Genomic DNA, 16,442 nt, shown 5'->3' with positions numbered 1-16,442 from the left:
CAACTTCAGTAATAAAACAATTCCAATTTTGAAAAATACCTCTGGAAAGAGGCAGAACACTGTTCAAATTCATTTAAAATTTTACTTGAGATCTTCCAAGTCTCTTAGAAATATTCCACCAAATAGAAAAATGATTGTGAATGAATAAGAAGTTTATATACATCTATCTATCTATCTATCTATCTATCTATCTATCTATCTATATTATATATATATATATATAAATCTAAGATAATTCAGTTTTGGTAAATTCTGCATTTGACAAATAAAAATAAGATAAAAACCAAATTATTCATTTGAAATGGGACACTTCTATCAGTTTTTTCAATCATTTATATCAATAGCCATTATAATTGATCTTTTTAGTAACCCTGAGGCAATAAAAGAAAAATCCTTGAAGTACCTTACAAATCAAAGAAAATAATTAGACATATAGTCTTGGTTAAGCAGAAGTCAATTACAAAGTAAATCCCATTTTCTAGGGATTTTCAGTTTGCTGCAATTATAAAGGAAATAAAAATTACAAACTCTACAAGGACTGGGACTTTATTTTACCCCTTTTTATATTTCTAGCACCCAAAACAATGCCTGGTATATAGTAGCTACTCAATAAAAATTTGTTAAATGAAAATAAGAATACTTTAATGTTTTACATGCTAATTTTTAAATAAACTTTGCGTTTAGAATCAATATGCACATCTTTGGGTTCTGCTTTCAGTTTTAACTTGATCACTTATTTGCCTTAAGAAAGTCACCTAAAATTCTTGGGACTTTTTTCTTAAATCTGTGAATTAGGGATACTAATATTTGCCCTCCTAGCTCATGTGTGTTTGTGTAAGGATCAATTACGATAATAGAAATGAAAATATTTGTGAATGATAATCACCATACAGACATCAATGTTTATTTGCTGTTTCAAGTTCTCTGCACAGTAAGGACATAAATAAGTTACAGGAGCCTCCATTTACACAATGGGGACACGTTCCAAGACCCCTACAGACGCTTGAAACTTTGGATGATATCTATATATACTATGATGCCTATGTAAAGTTTAATTTATAAATTAGGTATGGTAAGATATTAGCAACAATGATAAAAAAGAACGTAACAATTATAACAATATGCTTTGATAAAAAGTATAGGAATGTGGTCTCTCAAACTATTTTATACTATACCATGGGTAACTGAAACCACAAATAAGGGGAAACTACTATATTACTTAAATTCAAATTTCTTCACTTTAACCTAGTTGAGTTACTGAAGATAAAATGCTCTACATTTTCTTTAAATGCATTCAGTATTTACCTATAATTTGACTGATCTTCTTATAGCTAAAGTTTTCCAAATCTGTAGTTTATTGATGAATGCTCAACTGCTAATGAACATGCATAAACTAAAATCGGGATGTAATCTTTACTCTCTACCAGGTGACAGAACAGGATATAAAATCCCGACGTTTAGATTCCAGTTTCAGCGAAATCACCTTCTAGCCATAACACACTTTTACATTTTAAAAATATTTCATTAATATTTACTGTGCATTTACTGTGTCAGGCACTATTTAAAGCACTTAGCAGGTTTTGATTCATTTGATTCTCACAACACGGTATGAAATAGAGACTATTCTCATTTTTCAGATAAGGAAACCAAAACACAGAGAGGTTAGACAACCTGCCCAAGGCAGAAGAGTGAACAGAGGGCTTTATTGGGATTGGAACCCAGGTGTCAGTGTCCAGTATGCAGAGCTTTAATCACTAGGCCACACTGCATGTCTACCCTAGGTGCCTCAGTTTCCTTCTGAGGATAATATTATGGTACTCCATAGAATTCTCTGTGAAGATCAAATGATATTAATATAAATAATGTAAAAATACTGGGTAACAAATCAATGATAATATTTTCACTTTTATTTTTAATTCTTTTTTTTGAGACAGAGTCTTGCTCTGTTTCCCCGGCTGGAGTGCAGTGGAACCTGCAGCTCACTGCAACCTCCACCTCCCGGGTTCAAACAATTCTCCTGCCTCAGTCTCTGGAGTAGCTGGAACTACAGGCATGCACCACCACGTTTGGCTAATTTTTTGTATTTTCAGTAGAGACTGGGTTTCACCATGCTGATCAGGTTGGTCTCAAACTCCTGACCTCAAGTGATCCACCTGCCTTGGCCTCCCAAAGTGCTGGGATTACAGGTGTGAGCCACCATGCCTGGCCAAGGATTACAGAATTAATATTTAAGATAAAATTTTCCTTACTCAAATATCTTAAAACAAAATGTCATCCCTCTTACAATCTTCTTTTTCTAACCTGTACAAACTGTAAATTATACTGTTCTGTTGTCTTCTTTTGGGGGAGAGGTGCACACAGGAAGGAGACGAGTCAGTGTAAAAAAACATTAAGCACAAAAGGCAGACAGCATGGCTTAGTGGGATCATTTCAATAGACTCAAGTACAGAGATTCACTGCAGGAAAAACTTTACATAATATCCTTGAATACTAAAAAGACAGAAAGTTATGAAACATCTGAGGGTTAATACCAAAAGATCAATGGTTTAAATGTTATCTAAATATATTTCAATTCAACAGAAACTTATGTAATCTAAATGGGAAACTTCTGATTTTGGCAAAGGTTTTCAAGCTTTCTTTTGCTGCCAGCAGAGATAAGTTTGGATGTGTGTGGGCTAACTGCAGACTAGATTTTTTCTAGTTAATAGTATTTACTTGTTTCATTGTAGGAATTATATGGAGAAATTATAGGGAAGATCTTTTTCATTATCAACAATAATGGCAGGGTCATTAATAACTACAACTGTACAGTTCTATAAACATATTTCAAATGCCTATCTAGGTAGCTTGCCAATTCCAAAGAAGTTAAAGCCTAATGATTATAAAAATAGATTATGACTCTACTAGTTAATATTTTGATTTACACCCAAAAATTGTGAAACACTTATAAATTGGCCAACTCTAATTTATTAGCTCTAAGATTTTTTCCCGTTACTTCACATTAAGAATTCAAAAGATTAAAAAACGTATCCTCATTAGTGCTATTCAGACATTTTCAAGTGTGGAATTAATGATTCCTGAAAGAACTAAAAGTGAGGAAAAAATAAGCTAAGGAGGTGAAAGTCAGAAGACTTGGGTTCTATTCCTGCAAAAGTAGGATTCAGTTGCTAAGTGGGCAAAATTCCCATGTGCAATCTATGCAACTTGAAAAAAAGGAGAGATTACATCTTTCAGAGCCTTTTCCTGTTAAATATAATATCCTCGATTCAAGAACCAGAATCTCTGTTAACTAAAATATTACTGGTCACAGAATGTTAAGCTAGAACTCTATTAGCAAATGTGCTCACTGTTCTTCCATGGATGAGGACCTGGATTCTTGTGAAACACCCAATTTAAGGTCAAATCACTGAATCAGTAGTGAGTAGTATTGAATAGTACTGTCCATAAGTTTCAGCCTCAGTGACCAAAGAAACTTCCTTGGAAAGGTATACTAAACATTTTCATTGGATGAGCTATAGGCAAGATGAACCCTAAACCAACGTTTAGGAGAAGTGGAAGAAGATTCAGTGCTGCCTCTCAACCAGTTAACTGTATGACGGTGTACAAGTCTTCACTGCCTGGCTTCTGCTTCCCCCCTTCAAAAATCACACCATGGTCAGCGACTAGGTGGTCTGTACAGCGGAGTCCAGTTTCTCTTCTCTTTATTAACTCAGAGGCAGAGTCATCTGTATCAGAATTCTGTGTTCCACATACTTTTCTTTTGTTTTGAGCCCATCATTCTATAATTGCCTATTCCTCACAAAGGCGCTGAAAGAATACAAAAATCTCCGAGATTTGTGCTGCGAACTCTAATGGTAAAACTCAAGATCTTGACATTAGTTCAATATGACTAAGCACGTGGGGCAAAAGATAACCCGAAAGATGATCCTTTCAGTTACATAGGCTATACATTTACCTGTAATACCCAAAGTCAGTTGCTATTTTACATGTCTATTTTCTTGGGGATCATTCCCCCAACTATCATTTCACGCCAATGGACAGACACTGTAATCTTGAAATACGCTTAAAACAAGGGGCCTGATAGCCTCTAGGATATCTGAGCAGCTTCCCGCACCTCTCCCACTAGTTGTTGGGACTAGCACCAGCCCCACAAGAGGTGCAACCAAAAATGTCTCCAGATGCTGCTCTAGATAATGTCCCCTGAGAGAGGGGAGATAAAATCCCCCTGGTAGAGAACTACCGATTTAAAGAACAACTCTTTTATGTAAGAGAAACCTGACACTGCCCCCTTTTGGCACCTAAAACCACCTTAGGAAGGAAAGTGCTAACCTAGGTTAGGAGGCCGAGGCTGCTTCTTGGAGACTGAGAAATGCACTCAAGACCTACAAGGCCTTTCCTCACAGCTTGATCATGAGTGGAAAGGCCTAGAGAAGCGTGGCAAAGAACTCCGGATCTGGGAACCCCCCTCATCTTTACCATACACTAGGTGCACTGGAAAGTAGATAGGAAATAAGTATGCTCTGAAACAGGCCAGCTGAAACTTTCAAGAGGAGCCAGTCCAGAAATTTCCAGGTAGCAAGGGACCACCCAGGGCAGGTCCACCCGAAGTCCCAAGCTCGGCGGCCTGCGGGTCCTACCCGTGCTGGTTGCCCGCGCGGAGCTCCCGCCACGCCCACCGGACGTCACTCGTTACACAACGCCCCCCGCCCCCAGCTTACGCAATTCTGCCCTCCCGCGGCTCCCAATTTTCCCGGTGACTTCTGTGGGTGGGGAAGGGAGACGCCGCCTGACCGGCCTCGTTCCCCTCGCGGAGGATTCTCTCCCTGCCCTGGCAGTAATTTCCCCGCCGCGGGCCCAGCCCGAGAGTCAGTTCCCGGAAAGCGCGCGGCAGGAAGCGAGCGGACGCTGGGGCTCGCCCAGCTCCCACCCATCCCGCGCTGGGGCGGCCTCGGTCCCGGTCACCCACTCCGCGCCCGGCGCGCGCGCCCGACAGCCAGGCCGCGGTCGAGGGAACCCCGCGCTGAGCGCCCCTCCCCGCGCCGCGTCACAGTCGGCTTCCAGGGCGATCCCCATTGTGACCGAAGCACCCCGGGGCGCCGCCCCCTCCCACACCCCCCAGCACCCCAAGACCCGACACTCCTGTGGCCCAGCGGCCTCGGGGAAGCAGAGGAGCCTCCCGGGGTGCAGACGAGCTCCGGGTCCCGGGCCCTAGGGGCCAGAAGGGTGCGGTCGGCCGGGCCCCGCCGCATCCCCGCGCGGTCACCTGCTCGCAGCGCCTCGCAGGCGGCGGCCAGGGCCTCCCGGTAGCGCCCCTGGTGCAGCAACTCCCCGAGCCGGCCGGCTGCCCGGGCCCGCTCGCGCTGGCCTGGGAACCACTTCTCGGCCAGGTGGTTGAGGACGACGCTGGTTCTGAAGTCGGAGGCGGCGATGGCGGCGGCCAGAGGCGGCGGCCGCGGGGCAGTCCCTTCAGCATCGGTGGCACTGGCGGTGGCGGGCGGTAGCCGGTCCCGGCAGAGGCGGCAGCGAGCGCGGAACTCCCTCCGCAAGCAGCGGCGGCAGTAGCTGTGGCCACAGGGCACCGTCACCGGCTCGCTCAGGAAGCCCCGGCAGCCCAGGCAGCTGAGGAGCCCGCCGGCGCCGCCGTCCGCACCCGCAGTCGGGGCCGCGCTCCAGCTCAGCCCGTGGCGGAGCCGGTAGTTGAACACCAGGCAGTCCACCAGGACACCCAGGCACTCAGGCCTGGCCGGGGCCCCGCGGCGCAGCGCAGCCGCGAACGCCTCCAGCGCGCCCTTCAGGTGGCCGCCCAGCGCCAGGAGCTCCCCGCGGCGGAGCAGCAGCTCCCAGCGATCCGACTCCGCGACCGCGCGCTCCAGCCGGTGGCCGCTGCCGCCGCCCACTTCCCAGAACCGGCCTCGGCCCTGCGGCGCTGGGGCCATCTCCCGACTCCCTTCCGGGGAGCTCCTCGCCACCGCCGGAGAGGACATGGCCCGCGGAGGGCTGCTCCGCCGCCGCCACCGCCGCCGCCGCCGCCGCCCGCCGCCACGGTCCCGGAGCCTCCCGGGCGCGCGGCTCCGCACGCGGCCCGCGAGCAGGGGGGCGTGGCGCGCGGACACGGCGGGGCGGCGCGCGCCCGGGAAGCCCCGGGGGCGGGGCCTGGCGAGGGCGGGGCCCGCTTGGCGACTGCACCCGGGACTCCCTCACGCCGCCCGCGGCCGCGCTACCAAGGAGCCGAGCGCTGGGCCCCGCCCCTTCCGAGCCCGCTCCCAGCGAGAGACGCAGATCGGATGAATCTCCCGGCGGAGAGCTATCGGCTTTTCCGGAATGGAGGACTCGGCTCGTGACGGAACAAAGCCCGAAGAAGCAGGGAGCCTTAGACCCCGCTCGCCTGGCCGCCGACGTCCCCGGTCTGCGGTGGCCCGAGCCCCTGCCTGGTTGGAGGGCACTCCCCTGCCGCGGGGGACTTCGGGTCTCCACCCCTCTCCCGAGGCGCCCGCCCAGGCGGGACCTGCCCCAACTCTTGGCGGGCGGGATTCTCCTGGCGTGGCCTAGTGCTTGTCAGGTGCGGGTCTACATTTTCATTCGTCTGTGCCTGGGTTCCAGGTGGGCGCGCCTAAGCAGGGGGTCTAGGAGGGCACCGTAGCCCGATGACTCGGACTCTTCGGGTCTAGAGGCCTCAACTTTAAACTTGAACAAAAAACCCACGTTCCTGGGGCGACTTCCTCCAGAGGGTAAGGTGTGTTTCCTGGTGCCCGGTTGACTGCCTCCAGCCCTGCTTAAAGCTCATCCCCGACGCACCTCGAGGGAGAAAGCCCCCAGTTTCCTTAGGTGTCCCCACACCTCGAGAACTGCCCTACAGCTGGCTAAAGTCTATATTTGGCATTCGTAAAAGAAAACATCAAGAAAAATGTTTTTCACATGGCGGTCACCATATTACTACAACCAAAGCAGGGTCTGCAGCTTTGCCGACAGAAGAAAATGATAGGGTTGATATAAAATGGGTTCTGTTTTCCTTAAACTTCACAGCAGCAAATTTAAAGCTCTCCGCTGAAAATATTTGTAGATTTGATTATAGGATATTAGAATTAGGGGAGTCACTTAGAATTTTTAGTCCTTTTTCAAATCTTTGGAAACAAAGTTAATTGTTCAAAATCACAGAATCTAATAGATTTTAAGATCACGTCTATTCCACTATTAACTACGTTAGACTAATCATATGTAATAATTCATATGTAATATTTCATAGAAAATGAGGTTTTCAAAGTAAAGGAAGTTGCTAATTGGAGAGTTCATCTGAACATGCTATATCTGAAATTAGCAAAAGTTTACTATGTCTCTTTATAAGGAACAGAGGAGGCTAAAAGATGTTTTGAGTTAGTATGTTTTCCCTACACAATGAGCAAGTCGTGTAACTTCAGAAAAGATAAAGCTATATTACCCTAAGGGGAATGAATACAAAAGAGGTGCCTGAGAAAAAGCCAAGCCTCCTGTTCCAACAGGATGCAGACACAAACAAGTTCATTTATCATTCATACTGCACCTGAACCAAACTGCAGCCAGATCCAAAGAGCACCTCCTAAGCATTTGGCATGTGAAACATTTGGATTAATTCATGAGGATAACCTTAATTCCAATCCTAACCCCCTAAATTACTACCTTCCCGCAACAAGCAGAACAGTGACTTTCATCTGATGCCCACATATCCCTTGAGACCTGAAGTCACAAATAATATAACAAATACCTATGTGTATACGCACATTCATTTTGTGACGCATTCTTATTCTTAATGGCAACTTGCAAAATGTACAAGAGTAAATATTTAATCAATGCATTCATGTTTATACAAGGAGTATCATAAATTAATAACAACTCATAAACTTCTTTTCAAATATAAAGTCAGGTTCCATTATGGGATTTCTGCCAAAAGTACAATATGTGGTTCAGAAAAAAAAATGTGAAGTATTATTTGTCCTTTGGAGTTCCTTCCCCTAATAAATATGACAACCACATCTGATTGTGATGTGAAATAAAATGACACAATTATGATAATGTGTGGGAGAAAAAAAATGGGACTGTAGGAGGAATCTTGCAGTGTTCTCCTTGGCATTTGTGAATGGTTATAATTCATGTTTGCTGGTTTATACATTTACATAACTTGTTCTCATTTATGTAACTTATTTATGTAAGAGGCTGTACTGCCGCTGTGGCCTCTGTGTGCTGCATAACTTCCCTCTGAATCAGGAAGTCTAGGCAAAGTAGTCACTGGCACTGTCACAGGTCACTCTTCCATCATTCTCTGCTACCAAAAAGTTGCACGATGATGTGACTGCTAGTTGAATTCAAAGGCGAGAAGAGTTAGTATCCTTCTTCATTTATTTCCTAAAATTTAGACAGGTCTCTGAGTCACCCAGCAGGCTGTGATGGAGAAGAGGGAATCCTGCTAAACAGCCACTAGCTGGGAGAATATAATGGAGTGAAGAGTTCTCTTCTTTTCCTTCCCATTACTTGCTTGTGTCATTCTTTGCTAACAAAGTAGTAAAATTATGAGATTTGTATTCTGTTTCGGTTTTTTAGTGTTGTCTTCTAAAATAGATCAGTTATGTAAGAGAGTAAGAAGAAAAGCGTATCTGTTTCCTAATTTGGAAAATGCTTATCACCATCATTGCCTGCTTATCCCTGCCTCCCACTGCCACACCATAAGACTTTTCCTGATATAGTTTGGTAAACTCTGATTTAAGAGTAACATAGCACAGTGCTTTTCTTGTATACATCTCAGTTGAAGATGTGTATTTGAACCTCTTTTTTTTTTTTTGCTGTGGGTGATTTTACCATTTGTCGCTTTACGTTCTTATCATTAAAAAAGAAACTGAATTTGTCAGTCCAAGCAAAATATGTCCCATTTCTGATTCATTTCAGTTGATAACGTCCTGTTCAAAGAGAGTAAACTATAAAGTTTCATATAAACAGTACCTACCTAACAGCTTGCTTTTTTTTTAATGACACAATCTAGCTTTGTCACCAGGCTGCAATGCAGTGACTCAATCATAGCTCACTGCAGCCTTGACCTCCTGGACTTAAGTGATCCTCCCACCTCAGCCTTCCTGAGTAGCTGGGACTACAGGCACATGCCTCTATGCCCAGCAACTTGTTTTTGTTAACTCTTTGTAGAGATGGGTCCCATTATGTTGCCCAGGCTGCTCAAACTCCTGGCCTCAAGCAATTCCCCTGCTTCAACTTCCCAAAGCGCTGGGATAATCCACCATGCCTGGTCCCCAGTAGCATTTTTATATACAATACATAGATGGAGGAGCTCTAGAGACCACCCTTTCATACCTCTTTTTTTTTTTTTGAGACGGAGTTCCGCTCTTGTTACCCAGGCTGGAGTGCAATGGCGCGATCTCGGCTCACCGCAACCTCCGCCTCCTGGGTTCAGGCAGTTCTCCTGCCTCAGCCTCCCGAGTAGCTGGGATTACAGGCACGCGCCACCATGCCGAGCTAATTTTTTGCATTTTTAGTAGAGATGGGGTTTCACCATGTTGACCAGGATGGTCTCGATCTCTTGACCTCGTGATCCACCCGCCTCAGCCTCCCAAAGTGCTGGGATTACAGGCTTGAGCCACTGTGCCCAGCCACCTCTCATTTTATATATATATGAGAAAATTGAGAGCTGAGAAGCTGCTAGTTTTGTAGAAGTCATACCGGCCAGGGAATCTGGACACCTGGTGCTGACGTATTTATGCCTCTATGCTGGGGAAGAAGTCACCTGGTTTCCCTGAGCCTTGTTTGCTGTCTGTAGAAAGAGGGAACTGGAACTATCCCTAAGGTGCCTTCTGCCGCTGGAGCCAAGCCCCAGGGCTTGGTTTGAAGGCAATTAGGAGACAGAGTGTCTCCCAGACTGAGAAGCACAACAGTGTGATACCTGCTGAAAATGTAACAGTAGGTGGGGGCTGAGAATAGAAGAGAAAGATATCAAGAAACACATTTTCTTGGTGCACACCCATCCCTGTTTAGAGAGAGGGAACCAGTCTCTGAGACCTGAACACCTGCAGTCACTGTACAGGGATCCCCTATTGCACTCACACCTTGCCCCTAATGTAAAACTGTGGGAGGCTGAAAGAAAGCTGGGGGTGGAGGGGCAGGGGAGAGCTGATTATATAACTTGGGCATTTGTGAGAAAGTTTATGTAAGATGCTAAAAATAGAATATATGATTCCTATAATAGCGTTCCAAGTAAAAAGTCCTAATGAGGACAACCTACCTGAGTAGGTTAAATAGAGCTGATACTAAGTGCAAGTTTAAAGCAAGTTGCCTGCAGTGACTACCATCTAACCAAGTACTGTTTACTGCTCATTGCAAACATATTTTTTTGTTATCCCTACAGGGTACACAAAGTGCGCAAGGGCCACTATCCTTATAAAGGGTGCTATGCTTTATTCTTAATTTCTAATACTCTGAAGGATCTAGAAATACTAAGTGTGCCTATTTTTTTTTTTTGTAGTCAAATTGATTAAATGAATACATTTCCTTGCATCAAGATGTTTAAAAAGTAGACATAGGATTAGTGAACAAATTCTAAGAATGTGCTACATGTATGAATCCCCCGGTACTTTCCATCCTCCTTCCTTGTTGCACCCCCTGCCACCACACCCTCGCCTTCAGCAGTTATTATCTGACATATTACATACACATTACTTGTCTCCAGCCTCCAGAATGTACGCTCCTTGAGATTTGGGATTTCTGTACATCTTGTTCACTGATGTGTTAGTAGCACCTAGGCACCAAGAAGACACTAGAAAATCATTGTTAAATTAGCCCACCCACAAAGATCTTGCTCTGTTACCCAGGCTGGAGTGAAGTGGTATGATCATAGCTCACTATAGCCTCAACTTCCCAGGCTCAATTGATCCTCCTACCTCAGCCTCGCAAGCAGCTGGGCATGAGCTGAATCCTTTACAATTTTTTGTAGAGATGGGGTCTCACTATGTTGCCCAGGTTGGCCTCAAACTTCTGGACTCAAGTGATTCTCCCACCTCCCATTCCCAAAGTTCTGTGATTGCAGGTGTGGCCGTTGTGACCATCCCCTTAGTAGTATTTTAATTTATCCATTATTCCTCGGACTTGTTCAGAAGCCTTTTATATCTTGTTCACCTTTGTGATATTTATTTGCTGTGATCTGAATATTGGTGTCCTCCCATATGTTGGCATCTCTAGATGTGATAATATTAAGAGGCAGTCATTTGAGAGGTGATTAGGTCATGAGGGTGGAGCCCTCTTGAATGTGATTAGTACCTTTATTAAAGAGTATGAAGGAGCCTCCTGTTCCCTTCTTCCATGTGGGTACACAGCCACCGGGCACCATCTCTGAACAGAAAATAGGCCCTCACCAAACAAAGAATCTATTGGTCCCTTCATCTTGGACTTCTCAGTCTCCAGAACTGTGAGTCATAAATTTTGGTTTATAAATTACCCAGTCTAGGGTATTTTTGTCATAGCCATCCAAATATATGGAGACATTAGTGTTCCATGCGAGAGAAAAGAGGCCTTCGTGTTTTCTACTTAATTTCACTGAAGTTTGAAAATAATGTCCCCTCCTCTAATGACTTCAGAATTGGAAGAAGTGATGTGCATCCTTCTCTTTCATCCAAAGTCCTTCTCTTTAGCTCAAGGTCCACACCTGTCCTAAAACATGTACTAGAAACTGACTAAAAATTATCTGTAATGTACATTGACTTGATTTATTCTACATCTTGCTTCTCATCTTGTTTCTCTTGACTTTTTAAGCCATTGACCTGGTTGGTTGTTCTGCCATTTCTTCTTTGTCTTGACTCTGATCCTACACAGTTTCTTCCCCTGGTTATGAACTCTTCCATTCATAAGAAAGTCACAGGTGTTTTTCTACTTAACGTACTTGACCTTCTTCACCAAACATCCTCCCCACCCAAATAACTTACTCCAGTCTTTCATACAAAATTATAGATGTATTTCTCTTATCCATGTCACTCGTTAGTTTATGAACTGCAATTCCGAATCCTTTACGATTTACCTAATAACTCAGATTTTTAAAAATCACACAGGAGCTGAAAATGTGCCAGGTAAAGTTGCACTGCATGCCTTCGTTCTCCAAACTAGGTGAAACCCCAACTGCACCATATAATCCTGGGAATGTATAAAACAAAACGATATAGGAGGAGAACAGTGGCAGGGGATCCTCTATATTTGAAGGGCATGAGGGATTTACCCGATTTCACTATGTTCAGGAACTTAGCAAAGGCGTAAAGTCACTTAGTGTTGGTCACTAGAGCTAGTGATTTTTTTTTCAAGAAGCTGGATATTACAACTTATCTCTCTTACAAATAATATTTTGTTAGATCCTGTCCTAGGAAACCATGTTAGAGCTACCAGTCCACATCCTTAATCCATAGGCTTCACTCTTCCTTCTAGTTGTGGCACAAGTGCCCATAACCATTACAGTCAGGTGCTAAGCATCAAAGCAAACACGTTTCTGTGTGTAGCACCAGAGCCTTTTTCTCATTTGTTCATACAACCATTTTTTAAGTTGAAGATCAATTATGTGTCCCAAGCATCAACTATTCAGCAGTGAACAAAGAAGTTAAATCCCTTGTGGAATTAATATTTGGAGAAGACAAACAATAAATTATATCAAATATACAGTATAAATGAAATATATAACATGTACAAAACCAAATATATAGTATAAATTAAATCCACAGTATATTAGGGATAGTTGCTAAAGATAAAAAATAGGTAAAGGGGATAGGAAGACCAGGCAAGTCACCACAGAGGGGGTGGCATTGCATAAAAGTCTAAAGGAAGGAGGCTTGGGGCTATCTAGCAGAAGAGCATCTCAGGCAAGGAGAACAGAAATGACAAAGGCCCAGAAGAGACCAGTGTACCTGGACACTAGTAAAGATTGGGGATTCCAGCCAGAGATGAAGTCAGAGAGGTTGCACTGTAAGGGCACATCAAGTGCCAACTTCCAGGTCACAGTTGGGACTTTGAATTTTCTTCTGAGTGCAGTCAGAAGCAGACACTGTGTTTGGAAGAGCATCCAGTTGGAGTTTTGAGATGACAACTCTGGTTGCTGTGTTGTAGCGGAAAAAAGGGGTGAAATGATCAAAGCAGAGGCTGCTTAGAAGGCTGATGCATGGATCCAGGAGAGAGATGCTGGTGTCTTCGGGGAGGGTGGTGGTCGGGGAGAGATGAGAAGGGGTCCGATTTTGGATATTCTCTGAAGGTAGACCCAAAAGGATTTTCTGGCAGATCAGATGCCAGGTGAGAGAAAGAGAGGAGTCGAGAATAACTCTGAGATCTTTTGGCATATATAAGCATCCCACCAAATCTAAAATCTTCAGACTTTGCTGATATTCCCAGGAGTTTAGGAAGCACTTTAAAACTATAATGTGAATAATGTTGGAGTCTGTATTCAAATTATTAATGCTTTCTTTGCTTTCTTGATTGACATATACATATATGGTATATATAGTTTACTGAATATAACTTTATATCTGTTTCCACTTGCAAAATTATTTCTCTTACCTAAAGAATATCCAAACTTGTCTTAATTTTAAAACGAGTGTTTTAGGCTGGGTGCAGTGGCTCACACCTATAATCCCAGCACTTTGGGAGGCCAAGCAGACAGATCACCTGAGGTCAAGAGTTCGAGACCAGGCTAGCCAACATGGTGAAACTCATCTCTACTAAAAATACAAAAATCAGCCAGGCGAGGTGGCAGGCACCTATAATCCCAGCTACTTGAGAGGCTGAGGCAGGAGAGTTGCTTAAACCTGGGAAGCAGAGGTTGCAGTGAGCTGAGATAGCGCTACTGCACTCCAGCCTGGGCAACAGAGCAAGACTCGGTATCAAAAATAAATAAATAAATAAAAACATATAAATAAAACAATAGATGCTAATGTCTTGGGCCAGGGTGGTAGTGGTGGGGGTTGGCTGTGAGGAGAAAGAGTAAGATGGTCAAAAGGACTGTCTGACATACCAAATGGGAAGTATAAGAGAAAGACAGGATGTCTTAGCTTGGGCTGCTGTAACAAAGTATTAGGCTGATGCAATTGCCATGAAAAGTAATGGCAAAACTGCAATTACTTTTGTACCAACCTTATACCATATACTGGGTGGCTTACAAACAACAGAAATTTCTTCTGATTCTGAAGGGTAGAAATCTGAGATTAGGGTGCCAGCATGGTAAGGTTCTGGTGAGGGCTCTCTTTCGGGTTGCAGACTGTGTATTTCTTGTTGTATCCTCACTTGATAGAAAGAGACTGAGCTAGCTCTCTGGCCTCTTCTTATAAGGACACTAATCACAGTCACAAGGGCTCCACCTTAATGACCTAATTATTTCCAACAGGTTCCACCTCCTAAGGCCATCACTCAGGGGATCAGATTTCAACGCATGAATTTTTTGGGGAACAAAAACCTTCAATCCGTAACAGAGAAGAAGAAAATAAATTGTCCCAATGTATTAATGGTAAGTAGATTTTTCTTGTTGTTGTTGATTCTGAGCAGAACCACTGTCACCAAGGCTGGAGTGCAGTGGCACAGTCTTGGCTCACTGCAACCTCTGCCTCCCAGGTTCAAGTATTTCTTGTGTCTTAGTCTCCAGAGTAGCTAGGACTACAGGAGTATGCTACCACACCCAGCTAATTTTTTTGTATTTTTAGTAGAGACGGGGTTTCACCATGTTGGCCAGGCTGGTCTCCAACTCCCGACCTCAGGTGATCTGCCTGCCTTGGCCTCTCAAAGTGCTGGGCTTACAGGCATGAGCCAACAGGGTTTTTATTTATTTGTTTGTTTTTGAGAGAGTCTTGCTCTGTTGCCCAGGCTGGAGTGTAGTGACATGATCTCAGCTCACTGCAGCCTCCCACTCCTGGGTTCAAGTGATTCTTCTGCCTCAGTCTCCTGAGTAGCTGGGACTACAGGCACGCACCACCACACCCAGCTAATTTTTTGTAGTTTTAGTAGAGAAAGAGTTTCACTGTGTTAGCCAGAATGGTCTCGATCTCCTAACCTCATGATCCACCTGCCTCAGCACCCCCAGTTTTTTATTACTAACATCTTATTCCCAAAGTAACTTTGCTACAAGTGCTTTTGGCTTTAGAGGATTTACGAATTCAGTTGCCACTATATCATTGTCTCCAATGACATCAACTTAGACCTAAATGATGAAGGTCTTTCCCATATAAAGTGGCTTTCCTAGATTTAGATCAAACCTCCTGAGCAGCATGAGGAATTCTGAAACACCTCCTTTTGTGTTTTCCTTAAAATTGATGATTCAAAATATGAGTAGATAGCTCAAATACAGCCAGCAGTCACTGAGTGTACTCAACTTTCATTTGTATCTACTTATATAAACAGCTTGCTTTAAAGAATGCTTTGGAGTTGTTTATATGATAAACCAAGCTTGTTTTGTGTTTATGTGGAAACAAAATGGATCCCCATATATAAACAGGAAAATTGGCAACTGCCAAGATGGTATCATTACCTGGAATCCTCCCATGGGATGAATCCTTTAACCAAGATCAACAAAGTTAAAGCTCTGGACCAGCAGTCTCGGTTCTTGTGATAGTGAGCAAAGAATTGCCAACTAACACCAAAATGCAGGCTCAAAACAAAGCTTTCTAAAGCACAGTAATATACTCTTAGAGGGAGAGCAGACTGATACCTGCGAAAAGAAATCAGACTCTCTTTATAGAGCTCAGGGTGCTTTTACTCAGTTTCTAGGAAGGAGTTGAGGCTTGGGCTATATTAGAGTGACAGGATTATGTAATTTGATTAGCAGTTTATGCTTATATCACTGAAGTTACACTGCACTTCTTTACTCATAATTTGTTAAGGAAAGCCTACACACGGGGCCAAAACCTCATGTAAATTTTATTATAATGATTGTATAATGAGGATAGGCTTACCTGGGTTTACGGCCTAGATGGACTGGGCATGTGCCATGTTAGGGAATTTTTATCTGTGCCCAGTTCTTCTTTCTCCAGGATGTGCTGGTCACAGACTTTACCACAAGCGCCACCCATCAGGGTGGAGATAGGGTCATCTTGCAGCTGAACTTAGGTGGGCCAGGGCCTGTTTAGTGACAGCCCATCTACCCTCCTCTCTCACCTCTCCCAGCTGCTAATGTCTATCTAATCACCTGACATTATGGGTGGGACACCATGTTCCCGTGGTAATGTCAAAAACTAAATTACCAAAGGGTAAGCCCCTTGATTCTGTTCACCCATGGGTGAAATTTCTCCAACTTTATGTAGGAGGAGAGGGTTGTAATAGATCATTTTCCTTTTTTTTGATGGAGTACAGCTCTGTCACCGAGGCTGGGGTGCAATGGCACAATTTCAGCTCACTGCAACCTCTTACTCCCAGGTTTAAGCAGTTCTCTTGCCTCAGGCTACCGAGTAGCAGGGATTACA

The 16,442-nt window shown here is 44.1% G+C and overlaps 1 protein-coding gene and 1 long non-coding RNA gene across 2 annotated transcripts in view; one reads left to right on the top strand and one right to left on the bottom strand.

The window, feature by feature from the left end:
• The window catches only part of LONRF1 (LON peptidase N-terminal domain and ring finger 1), a 33,117-nt gene extending 27,068 nt beyond the window's left edge, over positions 1-6,049 (bottom strand). Inside the window, exon 1 of the mRNA XM_008979247.4 lies at positions 5,264-6,049. Coding sequence (XP_008977495.1) covers positions 5,264-5,984 — 721 coding nt within the window. The 5' untranslated portion in view covers positions 5,985-6,049. The remainder of the gene's footprint in view (positions 1-5,263) is intronic.
• Positions 6,050-6,500: 451 nt separating this feature from the next.
• LOC128929424 (uncharacterized) overlaps positions 6,501-16,442 on the top strand; it is a 104,850-nt gene continuing 94,908 nt past the window's right edge. Inside the window, exons 1-2 of the long non-coding RNA XR_008475912.2 lie at positions 6,501-11,434; positions 14,378-14,497. This is a non-coding gene — a long non-coding RNA (uncharacterized LOC128929424). The remainder of the gene's footprint in view (positions 11,435-14,377; positions 14,498-16,442) is intronic.

The sequence above is a fragment of the Callithrix jacchus genome, chromosome 13 (assembly GCF_049354715.1).
Source record: "Callithrix jacchus isolate 240 chromosome 13, calJac240_pri, whole genome shotgun sequence".
Classification (NCBI taxonomy): domain Eukaryota; kingdom Metazoa; phylum Chordata; class Mammalia; order Primates; family Cebidae; genus Callithrix; species Callithrix jacchus.
Note: the sequence above shows the minus strand (reverse complement) of the source record. Positions and strands in the feature narration are given on the sequence as shown.